Below are 16,219 nucleotides of genomic sequence, written 5' to 3' on the forward strand. Positions count from 1 at the left end.
AAATTATGTCTTTGTATCTCATAAATATGACTTTCTATCAGGCATTTTTACTGTCATGTGGCGGAAACGGGATTCCATACCTTACATTTGAATTTATGCAACAAAACTTTTTGATAAGATAGTTAAGAGATTTAAAGTATGGAACCCTGTTTCTGCGACATGAAAGTAAAAAATGCCAAGTAGAGAGTCATCATTATGAGATCTTAAGTCATAATTTTGAGTTACAAAGTCATAATTACGTCTTTGAAAGTCATAATTAGTGTTGCCCTGATGCCATTTTTTGGCCCTGATACCGATACCTGGCTGTGCAGTATCGGCCGATACCGATACCATCTGTTTGAAATTGATGCGTGTGTGTATATATGAAGAACTGCATACTACTTGGATGTAAAATAATTGCCATCATGGCTTCGTCAAGCTGCTGCCTACCTTTGTGAAGCAGGAAAAAGACTAATACAAAGTGAATCCGGTAGAACTTTTTATTGCCTACCTGGCATAGGTGACAATAGTTGAATAAACTTTTGGCTCTCAAAATGGTATCGGTGCCCTATTTGTTGTTACTTTCCGATAACGATACCACCATTTTAGTGCTGGATCGGGCCCCGCTCGATACTGGTATTGGTATCGGTGCAACACTTGTCATAATTATAACATTCGATTATAATATTTGATTTTCAATTTTTTTTTAAATCTCATAATTATGACTTTGTATCTCATGATTATGACTTTCTATTAGGCATTTATTTACTTTCATGTAGTAGAAATGGGCTTCCATAGAAAAGATGCATTTCAGGTTACATTTCACTTTGCAGAGGAAAACCAAATTGAATGTTTCCGCATAGAAGTTGAACATATTTTAAAATATTTGAATCCACGTAGTTATTCGTAGAAATTCATATCTACAGGTAAATTTTCAGTTTAACGTAATTTTTGTTTTTCCTTACGCTGCCTTTCCCGTTGGTGACGTAATGACGCTGGGCTGCAGGTTTACGTGCTTTGCTCGTTTACGGTAGTGGTAGAAAGCTTCGAAGGGCGAGCTTTTAAACAGCCTAGCTGGTTTGGAAAGTTTAAAGACTTGTTAAAAACCAAGCAGCTAAGTTATCTGTCTGCAGATCTAGGGTTTTACCATCACACCGACTAGCTGGGACAGTGGAGTTTAGCTGCTTTGCCAGCTAGTAGCCATATATATTTTTTTATTTCCTGGAGCAGAGACGGAGTATTTATCTTCTCCAGGTTAGTGTGACCCTTAGACGTGAAAATTGTTTGCGTTTGTGTGTCTTTTAACTTATTGCTGTATATAACGGCTCTGTTTTCCTGCTCCACCGGTCTGCCGTAGTTAGCCCCAGAGCTAGCCAGGCTGCTAGCCTGGTTTCCACCAGTCGCTGCTAACCAACTTGACCTGTTTAAGAAGTTGTTTGCTAACCGTGTCTGTGACCAGCTGCTGAGTGTTTCATTCTTTAGTTGTAAGATGGGGACTTTGTCTGTTAACCTTGTGAATCTGGACAGCAGTCAGATTCACAGACTAGTCTGACTTGAGGTTGGAGGTGATGAGGAGGCCCGAACAGTCCAGTTGTTTCCTCCTTACTGCAAACGCAGCAGTTGTCAATCAGAGGATCTCATGTTCTGAGTCCACAAACCAGGACTGCTAACCAGCTTTTCTAACGCAGGCTAGAATCGGACTTTAGTTACTGGGAATTTCTGTGGTTTATATCAACATGGTGACAGAAATAAAGTATTTAAAACACTCTGGATCTCCCCAAACCCCCATTTGCATCTCTAGAAAAAAATGAAGCTAATTTAAAAATAATCAGAGGTGTCAAGGTACTATCAATATTTATTACTCAACTAGAAATAGAAATCCTACTGTTGAAAAACACTTTTTTAGAAGTTAGAGGATCAACTTAAGGTTTTTACTTCAGTAAAAGTGTAAAAGTTGCATTTTTAAAACTAAAAGTATAAAAGTAGTGCATGAAAAATGTTAAATACAGAAGCTTTACTGCACTATCCTATTAAAGGAACATTTTCCTACTGGATGATAAATTCCTTAGACCTAATTTTCTGAGTTTTATAACTAATGGCGTCAAATTTTACTTTACATCATCTTGAAAAACTGTTTATTTTGCTATGTGGTGAGCAACAAGTTGGGGCAGCACCGAGTCCAACCACAAAGAAATTACTTGTCTGGATGAATTTTGAAGGTTTTTATTTTTTAAAAATACCAACAGACAATAATGAAAATGAGCTTAAATGGAACAAAACTGAGTGTATTTTTAAAATGTTGAAGGAAAAAGTTTGTCTAATGCTACGTTCAGACTGCAGGCAGCAGAAGCAGCTGGCTTACATACACAGTTAATGGTTGACATGCATCAAGGTGCAGGAAATTGTCCTGCAGCACTTTTTTCAGCAGCAGAAGCAGCGCGTCATGAGCTCCTGAAGCTCGGGACGCGATACGAGACCAGCAGCTGCTGGAGTTGCAAAGATGGAACTTTAGCTGCTGGATGTGCCACATCAACCAATGAGAGAAGCGGATCTGGGAGCTGGCAGGGAGTCAGACACAGCACTGCTGATACAGAGTGCTACGATCACTCCTCTGAAACAGTTTATTAACGCCGAAATTTACTTAAAATGTAGAAACCTGCCGGCAGAATATGTTTGCTTTTATTATCCTGGTGCCTGCAGTTTGTAGCACATACTTAGAAAAACGCTAACATCTACTTCCAGCTGCTACGAATATTAGCAGAAACCCGCATGGAGGTGAGCGGGCCTGAGGCAGCTGCTGCTGGGGATTCCCAGTGACGGCGCTCCGCCGGTATGTAGGGGTCTGAGTGGCTCCCAAAGAGAAATAATCTTTGAAGGCAGGATGGTAATCTGGATGAACTGACTGCACAGACCATGTTTTCAGGAGGACTTTCTCACTTCAAAATGGATTCAAACTACTTTTTACCCACTGATCATAGCAAATACAGCAAATCCGCTCTCTGGCATTGAACACAGGAGCAGCAGAAGTATCAGACGCAACTGGCGTCTGACCTTAATGTGGACAAGCAGCAGAAATGAAGCAGTAGAAGCTTTTTGCTGTTTTCAGTGCTTGCGGTTTGAACGTAGCATATAAAACAATTACTCCAGTAAAGTATAGATAGTCAACATTTCTTAAGTAAGGTAACAAAGTAGGTAAGTATTTGTACTTTGTTTCTTGACACCTCTGACAATAATCACCTAATGGATGACATAGTTGGGGATTTCATGTATAATTTGAATTATCAGGTTAAAGGTTTTTAAGGAGAAGGAGAAGTTTTTTTTCCTGTGCTAGATATTTAAATGCCACCAGGCGAGAACAGGCATGGGCTAGTATGAAGGTCTTTAAGGATATTAAGTTACTTTTAAAAGATAATATAGTGCTTAGACGTAAATGGATCATTCTCTTTTAGGCTCAGAAATAATTAGCCATTGTGTCTAGTGGAAAATTTATTCAGCCATGTTTGATTAGAGCTTTTCTTTAATTTCTGCTGATCCATCAGCAGTGTGCTGCTGGGTGGATGGAGGCGGCAGCACATAAAGGCACCGAGCCAGCCTGCTCCCTCCTCAGTGCATTCTGAGGTGCATCTAATGCTACAGGCGACTTCGCCCTGCCTCTCACTGACCAGCAGGGATCTCTGGAAGCCAGAGGCAGATCATGTCGGGGAAATAACACGGATCCATATTCCCTCATCATGTACGCAGGGGAACCGGCCCAGTTTAACTCCAGGCACTCCATCCCAAAGTTTAATACCAAGTTTGAATGTTTTTAATAAACTAGTAGCTTAAAGGAGAATTCCAGTCATATTCAGAATTCAAACTTCTGAAAGTGCTTTAAACATGAAATCATTCCATCCTGTTCAATAAATGATAAAGGTTTTTAATTCAGAGTAATTTTCATTTGAATGTCCTTCACTGGAGGCATCCATGTTTGTCAAAGAACACTACTGCCACCTACTGGTTTGTGACGTCACGGTGCGGTATCGGCTGTTGATCAAGTTTGTCACAACGCGCTATTATCCAAGTCATCTTGAAATGTTTGCTATATATTACGTGTTTTATCTCTGGCCAGAAGTTTGATGGCAAATCCTCCCTCTTCAAGTTGGCAATCCAACGACGAACCCGTCTGTGGAGGATCAGGAATCAGAAAGGTGAAATAACTTTTTTTTTTTTTTCTCACTTTTACCCGATGTATCCCAACATCCAGCTGCCATGCACGTGGGCATTGTCAGTTTCACTATAGCTCTGGTGAATTTCAATGGTGAAGTCCTCTGGAAATCTTCAATAATTGTTGTTGATGGCAGGTGTGTCTAGTAGTTCCCATTGATTTTGCTTGTAAAGCGGGGAGAATGGCGCTAGGCTTACCGCACCGTGACGTCACTGCTGGAAGATGGCAGGAGGGAGGGGTAACTATATTTGGGTAAAAATGGCCGCTCCCAGACTATGTGATCACGACAAATTATTATTTGTATTTTTTTACTGACTAACACTAAATTCATTAAATCTCCACGAACGTATTAGTTTAAGGTATAAATAATGATCCATTGATTATTCCTTGCTGACTGCACTTCTCCTTTAATTGATGAATCGTTAAATGGAGTGTAGAAACTCTTAAGACATGCCTTTAGCTGAGAGATCGACCCTCTTAGAGCAGGAATTATACCAAACTTGGAAAAAGAAAATGCATAAATATTTTGAATTTAAGATTAAAAGAAATGTCTGTTTGAATCTTAAGTGGAAAAGTTTTAGTTTCACCTGTTTTGATTCTGTAAAAAATCTCCTTTAAGAAACCTTTTGATATCTGATAATTAATCGAAAAAATTATCGACAGATTAATCGACTTGTAAAATAATCGTAAGTTGCAGCCCGAGCTGGTTAGCATTCAATCTAGCCCTATTAATGCTAATAAACCCCATTTAAACACAAACCTCTAAGAATTATTCAGCTGCACGGCCGACCTCGCTTAGTTTAACCATAAGAGGTCAGAAGGGTTAGATCCTTTTCTCTGCCTACATCTCCCGTAATACCAACTGTTTTCTGATCACAGTACAATGAAATTATTGAATTAATCTAAAATATTTTCTATTCTTCCATCACGTAGCTATCGCGATAAATACTGATATTGATATACTGTCCAGCCAACCCTGCAGTGAAACATTCCCATGGTTGTGGTTAATCCAAAGGAAAATCCAAATATTGGCTTTTCGAAAAAAAAAAAAGCACAACCATAATTGTAATATCATATTGACTAAAGGAAACATTTTTCTTTTTAATCACTGCTAATAAAAACAATGTCTATGTTAGCACAACCTAAACGACCACATCTGGCACTTTTCAAAAACCTACACTTTTATTCCCACTTTCTACATCTGGCCGACCTTTATTTTATTTGTGATCTTTATCAATATATTTACTTGGATCTGCATGGTTGCACTGGGACTTGATCAACAGCCGACACCGCACCGTGACGTCACAAACCGGTAGGTGTCAGTAGTGTTCTTTGACAAACATGGATGCCTCCAGTAAAGCACATTCAAATGAAAATTACTCTGAATTAAAAACACTGATCATTTATTAAACAAAATGGAATCATTTCAGATTTAAAGAACTTTCAGAAGTTTGAATTCTGAACATGGCTGGACTTCTCCTTTAATTGTTCCACCCCTATAACCAGCCCTTAATTACATGTAATATCATCTGTAGTTTGATGCTAACTGGAAGAGGAAGGTTTAGTGCAGCGTTTAACAAAGTGCTACATCGACTCTATATTGCTTTGAAAACAATAAAGTTGTATATCAGTGGGACACTAATCTACAGAGCAAAATAGCAGCTTTGAGTGACCCATACTAAGCTGATATATCAGCATGAATCATACGGTACACACTTTTATCAGTTATGTTGTAGTGTGGTGTATTACTGAAGCGTTTATCAAGTGATATTATTCAGAGACCAGTAGTTCATATCAGTAGGTACAGTAGCAGCCATTCAAAATGGCCCTTCCCTGTCAAGGGCCAGCCCAGTGGCAGCAAAATCCCCTCCAACTTCCAGCCACTGGTCTTCTCCTGGGCGTGCATATTTTTTACTCTGACTCCACCCTTTCACTGAATTACAGGGTCTGACCAGGAGACGATGCTTCTCTTTAGATCTTAATGTCCACAAATCATGACAGAATATTTTAGTTGTTTAAAAGGGAATTGTAGGGGAACAGCCAAGGGCCCATCAAGGGAAGTGGGGAATTTTTTTATGGCTACTACTGTATGAGACCCACTGAGCCACTGCTATTAGGGGTGCACCGATTGCAGTTTTCCGGCCGATTTCCAATCACCGATCTTTAAAAAGTCTGACCTGCCGATTCCGATTTTTGGTTAATACTGATTTTATCATTTTTTTTTTTGCTATAAACACTGTGTTACAAGATCGCAATTCACTGTCAATGTTACAATCTTTTCTTGGAAAACATGCCCTTGAACAATAGCCTTGAACCATTATAAACTTGTTTTAACTGCCCATGAGGTAGAGCCTTGACATAGAAATGAATTAAATAATAAATATGAAATAAAACAAACTTAAGACTACAACATTGGTCTTTTGATTTTTTTACATTTCAAAAAACAAAACTTCAACAAAAGATTAGAAAAAATATGGAATGGCAACTGATTTTAAGACACTCGCGGAGGTAAATAGATTGGTGGTTAAGATCGGTTTCATATGTAAATATCGGCCGATCACCAATCACCCTAAATTAAGGAAATCGGGGCCGATCGGCCGGCCGATTTATCGGTGCACCCCTAACTGTTATCCACTAGTGGGCTGCAGAAGCTGATCGCTTCTCAGCTGGCCTGTCAGAGATTATAATCCCTATGCATGTTTATATATATTATATATATGTTTATTCCTCCCCCAGACGTGTTCTTTTATCTCATTTTTTGTTGTTTTTTTTTTTCACCAACAGCTTCAAGGTAAAACCTGGGTGATATCAAAGGTGACAAGAACATTGAGGCAAATCCTTTCTAAGTCTGTCCACACGTTCATAGTTTAATCCCTCATTAATCAGACTTGTACATTAATGCAGGGATCATCTTCCAGTATCTCGTGTAGTTTGAACTCCAGAACATGATTTTTTTAAATGACGTGTTTTATTGATCCTGGCTGTTTGTCCTGTAAGGCGCTCCGAGGCATCTGCTGAACCGATCAGGGCAAACAGCAGCTACAATCACTTTAATACATCAGAACAGATGAAATATACATCAGGTGTGTGAATCGAGATGTTTTGTCGGCTGTTTGTTTAAAAATCTTTCAAATTGAAATAGTTTTCAAGTAATTCAAAGCAGATATTCTTTTTCAGTCAACCAAACTACCTTTTCTGAGTTGTGGCCTTTTTTTAAACAACTGGTGTATTGAAGTTAGATTCAAGTCTTCATAGTTCTGCAGAGTTACTGCTTTTATAAAGCTGTTGGCTTCTAAAATAGTTTCCAGAAATGAACCGTGGGTCATGTGGTGTTCTGAGTGAGAGGACATAACATCAATCTGAGGGCGTATTTGACCTGATTTGACCCGATCACGCTGCAGTAGAGCAGCATCAGTCAGACGGATTCACACACTAAAGGTTTTGTCCTCTAAGCTTGAACAATAATCTAGTTTTTTTTCCCCCCAGTCAGCAACCATCTGAAAAAGGACCTGAATATCTGCATTCTCTAAAGGCTCTCAGAGGTGTGAGGACAGCAGCCATAACCCTCCTGATCTGATCTCTATCCACCTGTAGACAACAGTCAAAAGTGGAAAATTCCATATTGAAACACAAAAGGACGTAAACAAGGATTGCGAAAGCATCAAACCTGATTGGCCATTGTTTCTCCCTGTTATCTAACACAGGAATGCTTTATCATGTTCTGATCATTACAAAGCAGATCATTACAACCACAGACCCTGAACACATCTGATAGGTATGAAACTTTCTGCAGAACGTTTCTGATGGGATCCAAATGGAGCACCACAGCCGTAGGAACGGCTGAATGGGCGAACAGGCAGGAGGTCTCTCATGTGGCACGAAGCACGGTGTGGGCGTCAGGGGAACACCAGCTCTGCGCCTCAAAATGTGATAACCAACTGATGTCAGACCTAAAATGGTTCCGCCGGAGGAGCGGTCCAAAAACGTTCTAAAGTTTGTTCCAGTTGAAGGCAAAGAGACGGGAATGACCAGTGATATAAGAGGAGTAAAGCTGCAGCGGGAGGGAAGCTGCTCTCTAACATTATCTCTGCACGTCAGGATGAATCGCCTTTAATCATCTAACCCTTTGATCTGCATTACTAAGGTTTGTTCTGTGTATTTGTTGTTGTTTTTCTGCAGGCTTTATGCAGAGGAAGCTTTTCCACTTCAGTCTGCTTTCCTAAAGTTTAGAGTTGAGAGGCAGCATACCGATTAGAGAAGCTTACTGGTAACCCTGGATCACGGCTCTGAGACCGCCGCCGCTCAATATGTGCTGTCAAGGTAATTATGCTGCATTAATAATCACTATATCAATAATTATTAGTATTCTTTGTAGCTTTGTCATGATGGTGTTATTGTAGATGAGCCATTAGCTTTACTCAGTTTTCTACAGGGTTCCTGCAGATCCTTAAGTCTTCAAATCAGTCTTTCATAGTTCTTAAAATTGCTTCCATGTCATAAATAGGATTTTATTTTTGTAAACCATATCCAACATTAAAATAATAATTAAAAATTTACCCAGCTGGAACTGTTATTGGTTCCGTCCCGATAGAGCAGGGATGTCAAAGTCAAAAACACTGAGGGCCAAAAAAACACATTTGCTTCTAGCCGAGGGCTGGACGGGTTAAATGTTTATTAAAACATATTGAAATGAACAAAGCCTATTGAGCCAAGACTTAAAAATATTAATATCAATATTATGAAACTTTTATATTAATAAACAAAAGATAAATACATAAATGAAAGTGCATGCATATTTAATCCCGAAAATGCATTACTGTGCTGCTCTATGATCCTACCGATCACTGCTTTTAAATAGTAAAATAAGTAAAAAAAAATCAAATCAGTTGTATTCTCTCTCATGGCTCTTATCTGCATTTGTCCCTGACTGTATTCAACTGAAAAATATGAATAAATAAAATAAAATACAAAAATCTAAGTCACACAGACAAAACAATACTTGAATCCCAGCAGCAGACCCAGAGTTCAGCCAGAGAAATATAAGGAATAAAAAGAAATAATAAAAGGAATTCATTAAACAAAAAGCAGAGCAATACCAAAAAGGACAGAAGAATCAAAAAGACCACAGACTACAGGTGTCAGCAGAGGCTGATTGAACCCAAAATAAAAGGAGCCTGGATGGAAGGAGAGGTGATGGAGACGGACACACTGCTGAGCGAGGGCCAGAGGTCCGTCTTTAAGTAGAGCTCCGTCTCCATCAGAGTAAGGGTGTGCAAAATAATCGTCATGACGATGCATCGCGATTCTAATTTTTTTTCTACTGCATCGATTCTTGAAGGCAAGAATTGATTATAAAAAAAAAAAAAAAAAAAAAAAAAAAAAAGAACAAATAAAATACATGAATGGTTGGCGCACATCAGCCAAACCAAGTGGAATACAACTTCCAGTCCAGCAGATGTCGCTGCGGATGTGTTGACGCCCGCTGCCTTGTGCCCCCCGGCTCAATCACATTTCAAGTCAGATGCTAGGATGCATTTTGGCTTTAAAAACAAAGAAGGTAAAAACAAAATTGATATGACGCACGTAATTTGCAAAAGGGGAAATGTCATCCATTTGAATGTTTTCGTTTCATTGGTTTAAAGGACCACTGAGGCCATGTAAACGGCACTGATTATCCTTATTTTGTTAGTTTAAGTTTGATGAATCCTAGGATCTTTTTGTCAGTGTGTCCACACCAGTAATAGTAACATTTGTGTCCAGCATTTGTTTTCATGGCAACACCTCCAAAAGTCGTTTCAATAAATACAGCTATGTATGAATTCAGTTGCATTCAGTTATGTATCAATTGAAGACACTATCCAGATCATACCCAGCCAGTCAGCCACTGGTAATGGCTGTATCTTTTTCTTACAGTGTTCAGTGAAAATATCGCAACACATCGCAATATTTCAAGTATCATGGTGCATCGTGATAGAATCGCATCGTGGCATGTGATTCGAGTCGAATCGTGACTTCTTTGCCAATACCCACCCCTACATCAGAGTATCGTTAGGAAATGCGTGTTCCGATGGAGTCTTGGTGCGGGGATAGTGGCGTTTTCCTGCATCTTTCTTTTAGCTAGATCGGTCTGACGGATCGCCTCCAGAAGAAGCGTAATTAGTGGAGCCCAACCCCTGGCCTCTAATTGGTGACTTTTAAGGACAATTATTAAATCTTGGACCTTTAAAAAAGGGAAAGGGAGTGTTATACCGTGCCACTATTACGGCGGCTTTTGTTGAATTAGAATATCTTGGACTTGATTTTTTTTTTTTTTTTTTTTTTTGCTGTTTGGGTTGAGTTGCTTGCTTGACCTCGTCAAAGACTGAGTGTGGGGCCATTTTAGTCAACCAGCTTCAGCCCAGTGTGCTTGGATTGTTTAAGGAGGGAAAAACAAAAACCAAAACAATCCAAACATGCAAAGTGCAATAAGTCAGACCTCTGCCCTGTCTGTGCCTGACATGCGGATCCCACCTGCGCCTCCCTCCATCCAGGCTCCTTTTATATTGGCTTCAATCAGCCTCTGCTGACGCCTGCGCGCAGTAGTTGCGGAGTGCAGTTGGTGCACACCGTCCCCTTGGACAACCGACTTCGTCCAAGCTTGGATTGTTAAGAGGAAGCAAAAACCAAAACAATCCAAACATGCAAAGCACAACTTAAAAATTTAAATAACGCTACATTCCCCACAATGCAACAGTAGTCTGCAAAGTCACAGCAGCGCGCACAAGCAGCCGTGGCCTGTGGGCCGGTTCTAATGCTAATTAAATATCATCCAGGGGGCCGTGGATAAACAATTCGTGTCTCGGGCCTTGATTTTGACATACACTATATTGCCAAAAGTATTTGCTCACCCATCCAAATTATTGGAATCAGGTGTTCCAATCACTTCCATGGCCACAGGTGTATAAATTCAAGCACCTAGGCATGCAGACTGTTTTTACAAACATTTGTGAAAGAATGGGTCGCTCTCAGGAGCTCAGTGAATTCCAGCGTGGAACTGTGATAGGATGCCACCTGTGCAACAAATCCAGTCATGAAATTTCCTCGCTCCTAAATATTCCACAGTCAACTGTCAGCTGTATTATAAGAAAATGGAAGTGTTTGGGAACGACAGCAACTCAGCCACGAAGTGGTAGGCCACGTAAACTGACGGAGCGGGGTCAGCGGATGCTGAAGCGCATAGTGCGAAGAGGTCGCCAACTTTCTGCAGAGTCAATCACTACAGACCTCCAAACTTCATGTGGCCTTCAGATTAGCTCAAGAACAGTGCGCAGAGAGCTTCATGGAATGGGTTTCCATGGTCGAGCAGCTGCATCCAAGCCATACATCACCAAGTGCAATGCAAAGCGTCGGATGCGGTGGTGTAAAGCACGCCGCCACTGGACTCTAGAGCAGTGGAGACGCGTTCTCTGGAGTGACGAATCGCGCTTCTCCATCTGGCAATCTGATGGACGGGTCTGGGTTTGGCGGTTGCCAGGAGAACGGTACTTGTCTGACTGCATTGTGCCAAGTGTAAAGTTTGGTGGAGGGGGGATTATGGTGTGGGGTTGTTTTTCAGGAGCTGGGCTTGGCCCCTTAGTTCCAGTGAAAGGAACTCTGAATGCTTCAGCATACCAAGACATTTTGGACAATTCCATGCTCCCAACTTTGTGGGAACAGTTTGGAGCTGGCCCCTTCCTCTTCCAACATGACTGTGCACCAGTGCACAAAGCAAGGTCCATAAAGACATGGATGACAGAGTCTGGTGTGGATGAACTTGACTGGCCTGCACAGAGTCCTGACCTCAACCCGATAGAACACCTTTGGGATGAATTAGAGCGGAGACTGAGAGCCAGGCCTTCTCGTCCAACATCAGTGTGCGACCTCACAAATGCGCTTCTGGAAGAATGGTCAAAAATTCCCATAAACACACTCCTAAACCTTGTGGACAGCCTTCCCAGAAGAGTTGAAGCTGTTCTAGCTGCAAAGGGTGGACCGACGTCATATTGAACCCTATGGATTAGGAACGGGATGTCACTTAAGCTCATATGTGAGTCAAGGCAGGTGAGCAAATACTTTTGGCAATATAGTGTATGTGAGATAGAAGAACCAATAAAAACGATGATGCATCCGGACCTTGGGGTGATGCGGCGCTAACTTTTCATCTGAAAAACATGGGGAAGTGTACATTCAACAAGCCGTTAACGATTAATAAATTAGTTGATGATTATTTCAATAATTGATTAATCCGTTTAATTGTTTTAGTCCTAGTCGGATCGACATCCGGATGTTTCCTGGCAAGCCTGCTGTTGGACAGATGAAGCCTGGGTAGCGCTTTAAACTGGAGCATGTCGAATAAAAACCAAAGTGAAATATGTTCTCTTTATTGCGCTTTGCCAGGAGCTGTCTGACATCATAAATCCCAAATCCTCTCTCTTGTACAACCAACAATGCTAGCTCCGTATCAACCATATGTCCACCGTCACTTTACCTGTTATTATTGCATATCTATTGTATACTTCACTCATATTCATTTAACTCTGCAATAATTTAATACAATCAATCATTTGCACAGAACTTTACTGTTGTCACTTTATACCAGTGTTTGTAACCTTAGCCTTAGTCATTTAACTGTTCACACCAAGTGTGATGGCCTTGTCTGTATATACTTAATGTATATTTTTTATATATTTTTAATATTTTGTACTCTTTCTTTTTTCCTACTGTACTGTTCACTGTGATGCAACGCTGCAATTTACCCACTGTGGGACAAATAAAGGATTATCTTATCTTATTCCCACTCTGCCGAGAGAGGAACAATTTAATGTGAGATTCGCCAACAGGTTTTCCCCAGTGTGTTTGTGTAATCAAAGGATTTTCTCGTCCCCGTAGGTCAGCCATGCATCTGAGGCCCTATCCGAAGCTCCTGCGCTCAGAGTTGCATTTGGATGCAGCTGCAGTTCAGACGTCCTCTCAGAGGAGCCAGCAGGAGGTGCTGAGGAAGAAGATGTCCAGTGAGCGGAGCAGCCGTTCGCCTTTACGTTTAATCTCCACCAACACCCTCTGCTGTGGCGCCCCCCCCTCACCGACCAGCAGGTACCACCCAACTCTGGGTCCGTGCCAGAACACGGCGGAGGATGGCGATACAACGCTGAACATGTGGACCGTCATCAAACCAGGACACGTGCGTGAGAAGATTGCCATCTTCGCTTCAGAGGGGAGGCTGACGGACGGGACTGAGGACGGCGCACGCGGCTCGGAGAGCTATTTGAGCCGCTGCAATGCAGCAGGGATGACGTGTGTGAGCAGCGGCGCTCTGTCGGGGCAGTTCCGTGCCGTGAAGGCAAAGGGAAGCTGGGAGGAGAACAGCTCTGCCAAGAGGCGCCGCAGGTCCCTCAACAACCAGAAGCATCAGCTGGACCAGAGCAGCCGTATCATGAGCGAACAGCTGTGTGACTTCAGAGCAAAGCCGAGGGGTTCAAAGTCAGCCGGCGGGCCGTGTGGGGAAGCGCCGCCGTCGGCAGAGCAGGAGCAGAAGGTTTCGGTTGTGGACATGGTGGCTTTCCTGGAGCACAGAGCGAGCGAGCTTCAGCCGAACCTCAAACCTCTGCTGAATATCCAGAGGAGCTGCACCACCATCACCCTGTCCAAAACCATCCGGCCAGAGATCAGGGAGGGGGAGGAGCCAGAGATCGTCAGGGTCTCAGAAATGGTGGCCAAGCTGGAGTCGGAGTGTCTGAGGAGCTGCGAGACCAGTCTGTCCAGGAGCAACAGCCTAAAGAGGACAGTGGGCCGAGTCCTCCTCGCTGCAGGGCAGAAAAGCTTCAGCCCACAGCCAGAAACCTCCCCGGTAACAAAGGGTTCTTCATCACCATCACCATCATCACCACCTGAGCCTCTGAGCAGCAGCGAGAACCCTATTAGTTCATCACACACAGTCAGAGCGGAGCCCCCAGCCGCAGCGGCACCTTCAGGGGTCTCTGCACTGCATTCAGGTGATCCTACTGGGAAGGTTTCAGAAGAGACGGCAGCCACCCCCCCACCCCCTCAGTCTGAGGAGCAGGAGCCCCTGCCCGGCCTCCTGTTTCTCTCTCCTGATGAGACAGAGTCAAACCTCTGCGCTCCTCATCACAGGACAAGCTTCTACCTCCAGCCGACCCTTCCTCCTGCCTCTCCCGTCATCAGCCCCCTTCCCCAGTCGGAGAAGAACTCTCGCTCTGCCGCAGTGCCTCTTGGCAGGAGTCCCTCGGCGTCGCAGGACTTCCTAAAAGTGCGGCAGAGGCTGCAGCAGCTGCTGGCGCCTCAGTCGTACCTGCTGCTGCTCCCCCATCACCTGTTGGTGAACATGTTCCTGCTGCTGCCCACGCAGAGCCTCGCTGCACTCAAGTGCACCTGCAGCTACTTCAAGTTCATCATCGAGAACTACGGCGTGCGCCCCGCCGACTCGCTCTGGGTGTCCGACCCCCGCTACCGTGACGACCCCTGCAAACAGTGCAAAAAGCGTTACTGTCCAGGGGACGTGTCCCTGTGCCGCTGGCACCACAAGCCTTACTGCCAGGCTCTGCCCTACGGGCCAGGCTTCTGGATGTGTTGCCATGGTGCCCAGAGGGATGCACCTGGCTGCAACGTGGGTCTCCATGACAACCGCTGGGTGCCTGCATTTCACAGCATCAATGTGCCAATTTATAAGAGGAACTATAGCCATGAAAGCTGAATGATTGAGTGTTTGTGTGAAGCCTTAAGTCCTTCCGCTGTCATCAGCTGACGCCTTCAGTCTCTAACATTTTACTTTTTACTGAAATGATTTCCAGCACCAGATCTGTTCTGTCCCGAATAAAGCATGTTAAACCAAAATAGATCAGGCTGTTGCTCTGAGATGCAAACTTTGGTGCTGCAGCGGCCTGTCCAACTGCTTCTACCCGCTGTGTGCATTCAAGCGGATTCAGCTCGGTTCTGTTCATATTCGGCAGAACCGGGTCGTTATATCTTTTTTTCTGGACGTTGAGGGATGTGTTAAAGTCACTTATGTAAAAGCTTTTTTTTATTTAGGAGTAAAACTCGGGTCACCTGTTCATTTTTTTTGTTTGGGAATAAAAATTTCTTTTTTTTTTTTTTACACATTTTAACCAGAAAAATCCCAGGATTAAGATATCCAAGCAGCTGAGAACAGATTTGTGTTCTACATGTTTTGAGTTGCTGTATGAAATGTGGCGCCCCCTACCTCTCAGGTCGCCACCTTTCAGATTTCTTCTGTTTTTTTTTTGTTAATTGATCACTGATCAACAGATTGGACTTTTATCCAGAGGAGAGAGGATTCAGAGCCAGGACTCTTCTGTAAACCAGATTTCTGAGAACTGTTGCAAAAATGGAGCTTAGATCAATTGGCTAGCTGGGCTGGTAACAGCGGGGCAGGAAGTCAGAACATTCAACTTCTCAGCTGGTTTTAAATAACTGATGTGAGGAAATGATCTGTTCATACCATAGGAACAAATGGTATAAGCAAATCAACAGGAGAGCATGTAAAGCTTCCAAAGTAGAACGTGATCCCAAACACACCATGTTTGTTTTTGCATAGGATTTGTTTGAGTGCTTCCATTAGCTGACGGATAATCATTTTATCTCTTTGTAGGACGTGGAGAAATGTGGCCTTGGGTCTTTGAGACGATGCAATATGGAAAAAACTTGACAGTAAAGATTATTTTAAAAAGCTCTAAAAAAAAAAATAAAATAAAGCATAATAGAAGATGTGAACGTAAAGTTTGTTTGCTGGGTTATGTCTGCTGCCTCTGAAATTTTCTGCATAAATGTTTTGCTTAAATAAAATGTGTTCTGGTCTGTTTATGTTGAAAACATCTGGAGTCTTGATTTCCAGTCGGTGTTTATTTCATCTCTAAGTGACTGAAGACATGTTAGGACTACAAATCACTAATTTCCGTTTTAAATCATATCAGCCCACCATCACCAACCATATGAATAACAGTTTATAATACAAATGATATTCCTGCATTGAAAACTTGGTGG

General features: G+C 42.4%; 1 protein-coding gene across 1 annotated transcript; it reads left to right on the forward strand.

Moving 5' to 3' along the window:
• The first annotated feature begins 968 nt into the window (after positions 1–968).
• On the forward strand, positions 969–15,990 carry fbxo34 (F-box protein 34). Its single transcript, XM_038291864.1, has 3 exons — positions 969–1,233; positions 8,363–8,503; positions 13,091–15,990. The coding sequence occupies exon 3, from the start codon at positions 13,098–13,100 to the stop codon at positions 14,910–14,912; it is 1,815 nt and encodes a 604-aa protein (XP_038147792.1). The 5' UTR covers positions 969–1,233; positions 8,363–8,503; positions 13,091–13,097; the 3' UTR covers positions 14,913–15,990.
• The last annotated feature ends 229 nt before the right edge of the window (positions 15,991–16,219 follow it).

The sequence above is a fragment of the Cyprinodon tularosa genome, unplaced genomic scaffold, assembly GCF_016077235.1.
Source record: "Cyprinodon tularosa strain WSP-4 unplaced genomic scaffold, ASM1607723v1 ctg302, whole genome shotgun sequence".
Taxonomy (NCBI): Eukaryota; Metazoa; Chordata; class Actinopteri; order Cyprinodontiformes; family Cyprinodontidae; genus Cyprinodon; species Cyprinodon tularosa.

Bases quoted from the DNA above. Each gene is read 5' to 3' on its own strand.
- fbxo34 (XM_038291864.1), top strand. From the start codon at position 13,098: ATGCATCTGAGGCCCTATCCGAAGCTCCTGCGCTCAGAGTTGCATTTG.